The 13,296-nt window shown below is 39.8% G+C and overlaps 2 protein-coding genes across 5 annotated transcripts in view; one reads left to right on the top strand and one right to left on the bottom strand.

The window, feature by feature from the left end:
* The window catches only part of ARFIP1 (ADP ribosylation factor interacting protein 1), a 42,450-nt gene extending 41,986 nt beyond the window's left edge, over window positions 1–464 (bottom strand). For 3 of the 4 annotated variants that reach the window (XM_039700031.1, XM_039700033.1, XM_039700035.1), the window contains exon 1: window positions 343–438. The gene's annotated coding sequence lies outside the window, so the exon portion shown is untranslated. Of the gene's footprint in view, window positions 1–342 lie in introns of all 4 variants that reach the window. The other variant, XM_039700034.1, reaches the window with a different exon arrangement.
* A 236-nt stretch (window positions 465–700) lies between these two features.
* On the top strand, window positions 701–3,503 carry TIGD4 (tigger transposable element derived 4). Its single transcript, XM_039700029.1, has one exon. It carries the CDS (start codon window positions 723–725, stop codon window positions 2,247–2,249), a length of 1,527 nt encoding a protein of 508 aa, XP_039555963.1. The 5' UTR covers window positions 701–722; the 3' UTR covers window positions 2,250–3,503.
* The last annotated feature ends 9,793 nt before the right edge of the window (window positions 3,504–13,296 follow it).

Raw genomic sequence — 13,296 nt, 5'->3', positions numbered from 1 at the left:
CACATGCAACACCTGCTTGTCACACAACACCAAAGCGTTTCCGTGCTTTGAGAACAGTAAGCAAAACACAAATTGGCACACTTAAAACAGTAATTGCCAGGGTGTGGAATAACTCCCAGGGGCACGAAATTCACACAGCACCTACAGCTTTCTACCTCCACCAACACACAGCCTCCCTTTCCCTCTCGCGGAACCCGCCAGCTCCCGAGCAGGGCGCTGCTCTCGCCGCGCTGCCGCCCAGCACGCCCGGCCGAGCCGGGCCGAGCCCGACCCGCTGGGCACCGCCGGTGCCGCTCCCCGAACCCGGGCCCAGCGCCTGCCCCGGCCCGGCCCGGCCCTCACCTGCCGCTGCGGCCCCGGGGGCGTCGTGCTGCGGGGGACGGGAGGGCAGGACGGAAGGAGGGAAGGGGGGTCGGAGGAGGGCGGGCGGGGCGACGCCGGCGGCCCCTCTCAAGCTTTATTTTCTTCCTTCCCCGGTGGCAGCAGGAGCCGGAAGCGCCGGGCCGGAAAGGGATGGCGGCCGCGGCCTCTCTGGGCCGTCATGTCTATGGTCGCAGCCATGGCAACCAGCGCCGGCACCGCCCGGGAGGCTGCTGCAGCCCCGCCGGGTGCCGTGCCCGGGAGGCCGGGCCGCCGGCGGGGAGAGCAGCCGGAGCGGCAGAGAAGGAGCCTGGCCGGCTGTGGGCGCGGATGAGCGCGCCTGGGAGACGCTGCTCGGTGCCATGGCAGAGGCTCTGCCCGAACCCACAGTGAGGAGGAAAAAAAGCATAACTATCGAGGAGAAAATCGACATCATAAGCGCTGTGGAGAGCGGCAAGAAAAAGGCGGACATTGCAGCGAAGTATGGCATCAAGAGGAACTCCCTGTCTTCGATTATGAAGAATAAAGAAAAAGTTTTGGAAGCCTTTGAAACTTTGCGGTTTGATCCTAAAAGGAAAAGACTGAGGACTGCTTTTTATGCCGACCTGGAGGAGGCACTGATGAAGTGGTACAGAATTGCACAGTGCTTGAAGGTGCCGGTCAATGGCCCTATGTTGCGCCTCAAGGCGAATGATTTTGCCCAGAAGCTTGGACACAGTGATTTCAAATGCAGCAATGGCTGGCTCGATCGTTTCAAGTCGAGGTACGGTTTGGTTTTCAGAGCCCAGCCTGTAGAAGCAGCTGCTACTCCTGCAGTGGGTGCTCCAGCTCTTTGGTACCAAAATGTGCTTCCTTGTTATTTAAATGATTATCAGCCAAAAAATGTGTTTTACATACAGGAGACTGGGTTGTTGTATCAGATGTTACCACATAACACGTTTACATTTAAAGGGGAAACTTTTTCTGTAGGAAAACAAAGCGAAGAGAGCATCACTGTAGTGGTGGGTACAAATATGGATGGCTCTGAGAAACTCCCGCTGCTCATTATAGGAAAAAGCAAAAGTCCATGCTCTTTCAAAGATGTAAAATCCCTGCCAGTGGATTATGAAGCAAATGATAGGGCGTGCATGACTTCAGGGATCTTTGAACAGTGGATGCATAAACTCGATCACAGATTTCAAGCACAGCAGCGCCGAGTGGTTATTCTTGTTGATTCTCTCCCAGCTCACACAGAAGTAAAGCACCTGAAGTCTGTCAAATTAGTGTTCTTTCCTCCAGACTCCTCTTCAGGTATAATTGTGAAAAAAAGGATTATCAAAAGTCTGAAGGTAAAATACAGGCACTGTCTTATCAAGAGATTTGTTGACTGTATAGAAAGTAATAAAGAGTTTATGCTGACCCTTCTTGATGCAATTGAGATGCTGTGCCTGTGCTGGAGGGAAGTAACACCAGAGACTATTGCAAAAATTTACAATGGAGTAACTTTCAAATTAGAAACTGGGACAAATGATAATGACAGTGAGGTTGAAAGTGATTTTGATTTGATTGCACATGCACGGGCAGCTGGACTAGAGTTTCCAGAAGGTTTGTCTTCAGAAGAATATGCAGCTCTAGATGATGGCTTGGTAACTTACGAAGTGCCCACAAATAATGAAAAGATGTGTGACAAAGAAAGTGCATCAGATAAAGCTGAGACATTTGTTGGTGATGAAGATAAGGATGAAGGTGATCGACTTCAGGGAGCTGAACAGCTTTTACCATCCAAAAATGAGGCTTTGAGTGCTTTAGATACCCTCCGAAAGTTCCTCAGAACTCAGGACACAGATGATTCTCTTTATGATTCCCTATCTGACTTGGAGAACTTTATTCAACATGTAGCATGTGAATAAATGTTTTAGCAAAGTGGGAAAGCATGTAATTGGGGGAAAAAAAAGAAATTATATAATCAAAGATATTTTAAAAACAAGCATTTTTGAAAAGTTCTCTGGTATGTTTTGCTCAGGTGCCTAGATGAACATAACAAAACTATGAGAAAAAAGGCTATGAATTGAAATTTTCCACAAAATCAGAAGCAAATAACACATATTTGAGGTGAAGAGAGGGAGTAAGCTGAACCCTTAAAATGCTAACTGTAATAAATACAGTGGAGGCAAAAGAAATTCTTTGAGCAGTTTGGTGCACTCAGGATAAACTGTTGACCACTTGGAACTCTTTCTTCAAGAAGAGACAAGCACTTCTACACATCAATAATTTCACTGCTGTTTTTGGAGTTTTGACAGTGGAGTGGTAAATATTTATCACCTTAGTGTTTTTGATACGTAAACACAAAATTGAATATCACAGAAAATACATGCTTAAATGCTGAGAAGTAAGGCATTTTAAAAAGAAATATTTTTTGCCCTTTATCAAGAATTCTGGCCATCTTTACTCTTGCAGCAGATGATGAACAGCAGAAAGTTACCAAGCTTTGAATGTGTTGTTTTGTTTTCTTAAAACTGCTCATGTGTGAATACACTCGAATGGCATAATCATTCATCCAGGAGTCAAAAGACAAACAAGCCTTTACTTGGTCTTTGAAGAGGTCACAAAGGAAGGTCCTTCTCTCATTTTCAGCCTCTTTGATGCACAGATTTGATGTAGGTCTTTCTGTGCAGCTCCATGTATTTCTACAGTAAATTCAGGAAGGAAAAAAAGCCAATATCTGGAGTAAAAACATCTCAGAGCTCTTGATTTATTTTCAATACTTGGAGGCTTTGCTGTAGGATTCAGTGCACTAATGTGGTTTATCACTAAAAGTCCCATTAACAAGGATGCTGTTTGCATGATTGCAGCGTGAAGTTGTGTAAATCACAGTACATTTACATGTCTTGGAGCATGCATTTCAAGCAAGGTAATCATATCAGAGCCAAAACCCACAGTGTATGTGACCTTCTGGCTTTTTTCAAAACCTGTTTTAAATCTTTTCCATAACTATAAATTTAGATTTTTTTTTCAAAAGTTGGAGATAATATTTTTTTCTAATTTAGAATCCCTTTTGGTAGCCTGCATAATAAAAAATCTGTTATGCTGCCTATAATTAAACCATGAGAAAAAAATCTCGCGCATATATGAATCTTCAGTTTTAAATAAATAGTTTGGCTACAGTTTTGTTTACTGGTTTTTTTTCTGGTGTAGGACAGTTTATCCATTTTCATTATTGAGAAATCATTTCAGAAAACGTATCAGATTGTAGGAAGACAGCGAAAATATTAGGGTTAGTGAGAAAAAGCTTTTGGCTGTAAGAACATTTTACTGGAACCCCTTCCAAAAAACCCCACAAAATTCTGATTTCTCGTTGTGAAATATATTATGTGAATTCCATCCAAAGGATATTCTGATTAATTAAGAAATTTCTGTTGAATTCCCAATAAATAAAGTCCTGCATGGAGATTTATAGAATCTGTGAGAAAGGTACTCCTCTGAATTATTCCTTCTAGGTATTTATAATTTTAAAATACAGATGCAAAATCTTTTAAATTAACAATCTGTGTCACATTCTTCTTGCTTAAATATTTTATAACAAGCTTATGAAAAATACTTTTGATTCTGACTAAGCTTATTTGAAGTTCATCTAAATCCCACAGATATATCTAGATAATTTTCCTATAGCAATCTTTCGATTTAAAATCTATTTCTTTGCAACAGCTTTTCCTGCTAAAGGCAAGTTTAGGGAAAAATTTCTCTTATCCATATAGTAAATGTGTAATTTGTTATTATTTGACTCCATGTGGCCCTCACTGGCCTGGGTTCCAGATAAAGGAGTTCTGTGTTTCCTTCTGAGAGAATTCAGAGTGTGAAAGTGTTGGATCTGAATGAGAAAGACTCATGTACGTAAGAAGCAAATCTTGGTTAAACAAGGGTTCACTCTACAAGTGTAACTTTTCCAAGAAGAGGCTTGTAAAATCAGGAGATGGGAAATAACTTCGTTAGCTGGAAAGGAAGGAAGTGAATTACTGAGTGTTTTCATATTCCCTCATTAAAGCAACAGGAAAGATTTAATAATTTGGCCTAGACTTTGAAGGTGAATTGTGAAACTTGCTTTAAAAAACATACAGCCTGTCAAAATCCTGTATCTTTGGAGAATTTATGACTTTTTCCTAACCTAGTTCATTCTGAGAAACCAAACTAAAATGCACTCACTGAAACTGGTTCTGTAAGTCAGACACTTTATATTTTAACGCTATAGCTTTCAAAGTTATTTAGGAGCCTGAATATTTCTCCTTTCTTGGATTTTGGTCACATTTATAGTGAGTGCAAATGAAGTCCATTCTGAAGTTGCTGCTGTTTTAGGTGTTTGTCACGGGGAGATGCAGACTCCCAGACCCGAAATACAAACAGTGGAAAAGGAAGCAGTGTGCTGTGTAAATGTTTGTCAGTTTAGCCTGTGCACACAGTTTGAGCTGGAGATTTCTTTACCTTGTCTGGGTAAACCACCGGGACACTGGCTTTTACATCTTGAGGTGTTATCTTTTGGAGGGAGAGGAAGGATATATCTTTAGATTGCATCATATTTAAAATTAAGAACCTTTTCTACAAAAGGCAGGTAACTAAGGCTGTCATTTGCTTTAATACTTTAATATTAGTATGGACAACAATGTGCTTTTTTCCCACAGCTTTTCTGCTTCATGCCATGGTTACAGAGTGATTATATTCTTCAGCATCAAGTCAGTGAGGTTGCTTTTGGTAGCCCAAAACTGACTTCTAGAAATAGGAACTGAAAAGATGAAGTTTTAAAAATATAACTGATGTCTAGACAAGGTCAAAATAGAAAAAAAATATTTGGAAAGTATGTTTGATATAATAAAAAACATCCTCAGATTCATTCTTGTGATAAGTAATATGTAAAATAAATATGCTCGTCAAAAATGCATGTTTTTTGAAAAGTGTTAGAAATATTACACTCTGATTTAATTTATTTTTTTTTTGTATGTTTGTTACTGTGTGTGCAGTTCTGGATACCTTTCAGGTCTATAAAACTGCATCTTCTTTTAAAACTGTTATCAAAAGGAATATTGCTCTCCTCTAATGGTGAGAGAAAATAACAACTTTTTGCACCCTTAGGCAAAAATGGAAGAGAGGAGGCAGTCAGAGATCTATAGGAGAGCAATCCATGTGTGCCTGTATATCCAAGATTTGTGACATTTTGATAGCTGAGCAGTCATAGGAGTAAATGAGTCAATGGTTTCACATTATTACACAAATCTTGAGAATAATACCCTCAAACACACAGAGTCTTAAGTGATTTTAAATTTTATGTGCAATATTTTTGTAAATTTAAGTTAAATTGTAACATGAGAATATTAGTAAAATACCTCCAAGTTTTTTTGGTGGCTATGTTTATTGAAGTGATAGAGTAATGTTGACCTGCTCAAGACTTACCTAAAATGTATGGTGACTGGGCAACCATGGAATGTAATGACAGTGTTTCATGTTATTTTATTCCTTTAATATCAATAAAAGTTGGTGCTTCCTATTTTTGGGAGGCATTTGTTAAATGAAGGGTTTGCAAAGTTCTCGTTGAGAATTGAATGCTGCTGTGGCCAGAGAAGAGTTTTTAGATTTATGCAAGGAAGTCAGTGTTTGTATCCAGATGTTTTAATATGTCTGTTTTGGGGGACCCTTTCTTGAAAATCAGAACAAAGCCTAGTCAATTAATAAGCAAACAAACCTAACTGAAATTTTTGCAGTGGGATGAGTACCAGCATATTTCTGTTGATACATGCTTTAACAACAGAAAAAAAAAACAAACAAAAAACCTTTGCAACAGATGAAAACACAACAACTTGATGTCTGACAGCCTGATTTTACTCACAGCCTTTATTCTGGTAAAGCAGTGTGGTATAGACATGTGATTCCCTTTTCCTGATACAACTGCACATCATTGGTTTATAGAAACAGGAATTCAGGTGTAGTTAATTTCCTTTCTTGGTAGCTCAGTTACTCTATTTGAGCTGAATTTTTTTCCTTTCAAATGTAGCTGTTTAACTGCATTGGTCTAGTTAAAACCATACAACCTCTGGGTTAAGGCAGAGTAGGGAAGCCAGTAGTCCCTTGTCAACTTATTCACAGCTGTGTCACCTCTGTTCTTTGAGCAGAATGGAAAAGCGTAAACTGCAAATTAGTGCTATCAGTAAAGTGAACAAATAGCACACTGAATTACCAAATCTGTTGAGTGAGAAGGTGCTGTATTTTTGACAATTTTTAAAATGGCTTTCTGTGTTTTACAATATTTCAGCTGAAAATCACATTCTTCCCAAGCTTTCAAGTCATGCTACCTCTGCCACAACATTCCAGCCTTGTGCATGAACAGCACCAAGGGGAGCAGGTCACTCCCATCAACACAGAGGTAACTGCAATCCATGGGAGCTGTCAGCCTGCCCACAGGTAGTGGCTGTGTCACTGGGGAGGTGAGGTGCAGAGCTGGTTTGCATCCTCCCTCCTTCCACGCTTGTGTTGCTCTGTGTGCTGTGCCAGTGCTTGGCTGTCATCACCAAGGTAGTGACTCATCTGTCTGAGAAAGCTGTGGTCTGATGGGGTAGTGCAACCTCACCCAGATGCCAAATGAAATAATGCATGGTTTATTGGTTGAAGACTGTGGGACCCAGGATTGCTGAGGAGGACATTAAGATGTCTCAGCTCTCCTGGTCCTTGCTCAGTAGAAGGCTGAAAGAGAAGTTCTTGCTGTGGAGAAGTTCTTACAAAACACTCACTACTCAAGAACTACTTCGACGTGTGGTAACTCGGTGTTGGATTTCCCATCTGAAGTCAGCCACTTCTCTTGAGAGATGTGCTGTGGGGCTGCCTCTGTATCATGCACACAAGGAGATAACCTAATGAAAGTGCTGCTTTTCTTCTAGCGGTGTTGGTGCCTCCTATTTCTAACCTGTATAAATGATGCTTTGCTATTCAAAATGCTATTTCTTTCCCCTTCCACCTTTTATTCATCCATTATATTTATTGATATCCTGACAATTCTAATGTTAATGTTAGGACTGTTGGCCCAACCTTCTGGCAAACTGCTTTCCTCCTTACACTCCCTATTTCTAATATTATCTTTTGCAGATCATATTTTTGAACTGTCTCATGTATCAGCTAGTATCACCTTCTTAGTACTCATCCTCGTGATCGTAGGCCCTAATTTCTCCATTGCTGTATTTAGTGGCTTTCCTAAACCCTTGCTTCACTTAGCTGAAAATATTTAATATGTCATTATTTGTTTTTGTCTTTTCCTTTTGTAGCAGAGGGTGAGCAGTGTTTTTTCTAGCAGTTCCCCAGAATGTCCAAGAGAACTGGTAACAAAACACAATCTCTCTCTCCTTTCAGGTGTCTCCATTTTCTCTTTCTGTCAGTGGTCCCTTCTGACCTGTTCTTTTGAAATTCTGAATTTGACATTTAGTATCTTTGTTTAAACTGCTCCTATTTCTCTTTCATTTCTTACCCCTACCTGCCTGTATAGCATCCTTCCCACATTCCACTTTTGCATTCACATTTCTAAATATCATATCACTACTCTTACTCTTTGGCTCTTTCTTCCCTCCACTTTTACTGGCCCCATCTAATATTTAATCTGCATGTCAAATTCCCTTGTCCTCCTTTCTATGATTTCATGTCCAGTACTCTCCTCCAAAAGCAAATACTTAACTCTTTCTGGAGACAACCAGTTTCTTTTACTTTCTATCTTACTTGCCATGTCTTCATGATATTTGTACATCAAATATTATTTAATGATTAAAAGTATGTTATCTTCCCTAACTTCACATCTTTGCATGTTTTTCCCCCATCCTTTCTGCTTAGTCATTTCAAGTCTTGCCTTTGTTTGAAACTTTCCTTTGCACTCCTGATCACCAGCATGGATTTTATTCTTTTTTTTAGCCTTGTAAAAAATAAACTCACAAACAAAACCTGCACAAAGACAGAGTTTAGGACTGTTTGTTAACATAGCTGTGTTACAATGTTGCATTAGAAAGTCAGATTGAAAGCCAGTTCAAACATTAGCTAGTATCTATCAAGGTTTTTATTTGAACCTACATATTTTTTTGTTTATTTTTGCTTTTTGCTATTTCAATAGGTATTTGTGAGACTTCAGATATTTGTGCCATGTGTAGTGAGCCCATATGGCCTGAGATCATTGAGAAAGGAAGGTAGAACATAAAAAAGGAGGAGTTAAAAGGCAGGGTCCTGGTCTATTGAAATTCCCCTGCAGGAACTCAAGGAGAATTTCTAAGTCAGGTTAAGCAGAACTTTTTGTTAAAAATCAGCATCAAGAGTCCTCTGTAAATCCATGTCTATATATAATTAGGCTCACAGAAATTATTAATGAGAGGTAACACCACAAGCTCACTAAATTCTGAATAGCAAGAAATGGCCACCCACAATTCAGCTCCACTTCAAAACTGACACAAATTTGTGTTTGAGTTTTCTTCCCCAGAGCTAATGACACACGATCTGTGTAAACTGTCACTGCCCTGCCCAGGGCTCATCAATGTTCAGTAAGCAAACAGACATTTGCCTAGAGACAAGGCAAGGCTGAAACAGCATTTCTGTATAAGAAGAGTTTCTGCAGAGTCTTGACGTTTCAGAGTCAGATGAGCTTGAAAATTGACATGGCTTTTCAGAAGTTAACCAAGAGACACTTGGTAATATGAACTTGGGATCTGAACTGGAGATACTTATTATGTGCTAACAACTGCTAAACTATTTTGGAAAGGCTGGCACAATGGATTTCAGTTTCACTGCTCTGAGAAAAAGTGGCTCTGAGTGTTACATGTATGCTCAACACACGGTAAAAGCAAACAATTAACATTTGAACTACAATTCAAATCCTAGTAAAGAAAAACACTTAATTCTCTGTGTGAGCTGAGGGTGACCAGACTCAGTGCATTATACACTGAGCATCTGCAGAGAAGCAGGAGCAGATGTGGCACATGCTATAGACATGCAACAGCAGGACAGAAATACAAGTACAGGCAGACAGGGCTACAGGCTCTTGGCTCTGCTTGTTGAATGAATACAAACAGCCCTCTAATCCCCATCAGGAGGCTTCCCCTACATGTCTTGTTACCAAACCAATCTTTTCAAAAAGCAACAGAAATTCTCTTAGGAACCAAAAGAAATTTAATGTTTGATAATTTCTTGCCAAATTGGCAATGTTGTTCTTCATACCCTTTCACCATGTAGAAGTTGGCAAACAAATCCAAATAGAAAAGGTAATGCTGAAGTAAACATGTAATAAAACTTGTTGTTTTTTGTGTCCCATCCTCAACTGGCCTTCACTTATCTCATGTAGATTTAGGTGCCCTAAATCATACTACACCTTTGGAGCTTTGTCAAAATTAATCTGGTGCCAACAACTTGCCTGCCAGAGCTAACAGGAGAGCATTTGGCAAACATAATGCTTGGATGGCCAGAAATCTTGCAATTTAATCTTAAATATTCATAGTTAAATAGCTTTAGTAAAATTACTTGATCATTCCCTAACAATATATGCAGAATTATTTATACCCAGCCATAATGCACATGTGCAACTCCAAACCTGCATTCCTTGTGAAATGCCTGCATTTGCAGTGATGTGTTGAGAACTAATACTGGGATGGCAGATAGCATCCTGGACAATGAGATTATATGAAACTTACATCAATGTAAGCTTCCTAAAGGAATTATTTGGAATGGGGATTAGGCAGCTTTATGAATTTAAAACTTCTTTCAGATTTCTTTATCCTCTCACCTTATCTCACAGGGGGAGAACCCAGTAGCTTGCACTGGTGCAGCCTCACAAAGGAGATAATTTTGAAAAGTGTTCTTTGGGGGAATTTCTGCTAGTGTTCAGAGGCATATTGACCTGCAAGGATTAGGAAGAAATTTCGCAATGTGTGGAAAACAGCCCATGGGATCTGGCTAGTGGGAGATTTAACTGCTGCTCTGCCTCCCAAGTGGGCTGAGCCAGCTTCTTATTAGGATGCTGACTCCTCAGGCAAGGCACATATTTGTGAGATTACATCCTCCAAAAGCAGTAATGCAGGTACTGGTTTGCTTTTAATCATTCATCCTTCTCTCTCTTCCTGTCTGCCATTCCAGCTCCTCAGAGATTAAAAATTCCCTGCCAGCCACCTGCCTGATCCGATCAGTCCCCCGATTTGGAAACCTGGGATGGTTCTGTGCAATCCACCCTCCTGATTTACAGGCTTGAAACATAGAACCTATATTTGGCAGGCTTTTTTGGGGGATTTGATTTTTTTGTTGAGTATTGGATACTTGCATCGTCTAAAAGCATTTCCAGCTCTAATGGGAAAAGAATGAGTTGTGAACCTCAAATGAACCCCACATTTCTCTCTGTGTGGAGATGAAATTATAAGAATTTAAACCATGCTGAGATCTGCCCTTACTTACATTCAAGAAGGGCGTAGACTCAGGTTAGGTGTGGATTGACATTTGCAGACATGGTAGAAAGCACAAAGCTTCACAATTAAGTACTCAGAAGCAAAATGGATTACGAGAGGAATTATGTTCACTTCCAGGAAGCTTCTATTTCCTATAGGATCACATCTACAATTCTTTCCATCAGGGGTTTCATTAGCAGCCTATAGTTAGGACTGACTTTTTTCATTCTTGCTGCATCTGCCTGTGAATGGCTAAATGCCAGGTCTCACAGAATTTTAGTATTGCTTGCCTCATACTTAGGATACACCAAAGTATAAAACCTGTACCTTCTGACAGAAGATCAAGCCTCAGAGAGCAGGATGTAGGCAAGGTAGCAGCCTGTCAGAACCATGATCTTCTCACTTCAGACCACACTTGATGCACCTATGCTTTGGCACAGGGGTGTGGCTGTGGCACAGACAGATGCATAGAAGAGGAATCACAGGAGTTAAGGGGTATCAGTCTGTGTACTGCTATTAGGATGTATAATTGGGCTGCTAGTATATATACTGAAGTATATTTTACTGGCACAGCTCTCTACAGCAACCAAAAAAATATTTAATAAAGGTGTGCCATCCTGTACTGCCATCACAGACACTGGTCAAATCACGGATCCACCTGAAAATGTGCTGCAGTACATCCAACCCACCTCTCAGAAAAGGATTTCTCCCCATACCAGACTCAATCACAAGGCCAAATTTATGATTTTTTTTCTGCAGCACTACAGTCAGCTTTACTGAACTGAAAGTTAGATTTAAACAGAGAGTGTTGAGAAGCAATGCTTTCTGCCAGAAATGCCCTCAGTATATCCCTCCCTGGGTTGTGACTGATGGCATTTTGAATGCATATCACCAAAAAATTCTATCACCTGTATGAAGATCTGCTCAGTAAAACCCTGTGTTGAGATGGGGTTTTCAGAGAAATAAGAATTGTAGGCAAGACACCACTCACATTTTCATCTGAAAATGAGGGTGTAGATACATGGTTTTCCAGGTTTCAGCATGGTTTTTGATTTCAGGTTCTAGATAAAAGTGTAAAATTTCTGAAACAGCTTCCTTGGTTCTGCAAAGGCAGTTGAAAACCTTTTGAGTTAGCAATATGTGGGTTTAGTATAAGAACCCTCACAAAGCAATGTATCACATATTAGCATCTGTGATGGTCAAACCAGTCTTAATAATGTAATGCCACGTAGAAAGTGCTTTAACTGATTTTTTTTTTAAATATGTTTCAAAATATGTTTATTTTCTAATAATCAGCTACGTTTCATTGCTTCAGTCCTAGTTTCCACTTGCATAGAGGAGCAGACAAAGTGCCTTCAGGACCACTAACACATTTTGATTCAGGGGCCTGAAGTTAAACAGGCACAGGCTCAAAATACAGGCTGAGAGGCTTCCAAACACTTTAATTTAGCCTCTCACTTACATACACATTATAAATACAGTCTCTCTGCAGACTATCACACTTTTTTCCTTTAATATCTGTCTGATTTAAAGCTGGATGCTGTTTCTTTAGTTCTACTGGGACTATTTATATGCTTAAATATGTCCTCAAATTCTGCAGAGCTGGACTGTGACAGGACTGGAGGCTGCTTCCATGATTTTAAATGTTGGTTCATAACACTACACTAGAACTGAGCACTTGGATTAGGTCCTTTAAAGGCATTTAAATTACAAACTATGGAAAATAAATTTTTCAAATCATCTAGGAACAAAATTTGCCCCAGATCAGATATCCATACTCTTAAATGTAGTTATTTGCATTTTAAAGTATCTGAGAAGCTTTAAAAAGGCTTGTCTTTAATGTTTCTTTAGAGTCTGGACGCTAGATAAACTATTTGTGAAGTGAAGTTCAGTAATTATAGTGAAAATATGCAAAGGAAAAACTCAAGAACATTTAATTCAAGAACAGAAAAAGTGACCTAGATGGGAGGATCAAATGAGAGCTGCCACAGCCTAAAAATGTATCAAGCAACATTTAAGCAGCATTATTTTAGGACATCAAAGATTATCTTCAGATGCTTTAGGTGTGGCTGGAAAAATCTTGGTACTCACATTACAATTTGGATGTGCTGGTGTGTTTTTTTATGGTCTAGTACTCCTGAAGGAATGTGCTTTTCAGATTTTATTCTCTTCTTATGAATTGCTCACAGCTGAGAAAATATCTTCATACATCCAGCTGAAGCACCCTAAAAATTAAAGTAAGGAGGATTTAAAAAAATCTAGCTTACTTTCCCTCAAGTACCTTGTTTCTCTACTCTTCATTTTACTAAATCCCCAGTGATTGCACCCAGGACAGATTTCTGTTTGGTTTTCAATACTTTACTTCATCAGTCTTATGTCTTGTTATCTCTTTAAGAGAAATATTTCAATTTCTACAGAGCACTGTGGGTTTTTTCTTAAGCTGGCATTGACTTGTAAGTGACAACTACTGAGTAGGCACCTCCGTGTAAGACACACAGCGCTGACGTTTCATGTGAAGATA

The sequence above is a fragment of the Passer montanus genome, unplaced genomic scaffold (assembly GCF_014805655.1).
Source record: "Passer montanus isolate IOZ18808 unplaced genomic scaffold, ASM1480565v1 scaffold14, whole genome shotgun sequence".
NCBI lineage: Eukaryota > Metazoa > Chordata > Aves > Passeriformes > Passeridae > Passer > Passer montanus.
The sequence above is the reverse complement of the archived record's forward strand: the minus strand, read 5'-3'. Positions and strand labels throughout refer to the sequence as shown.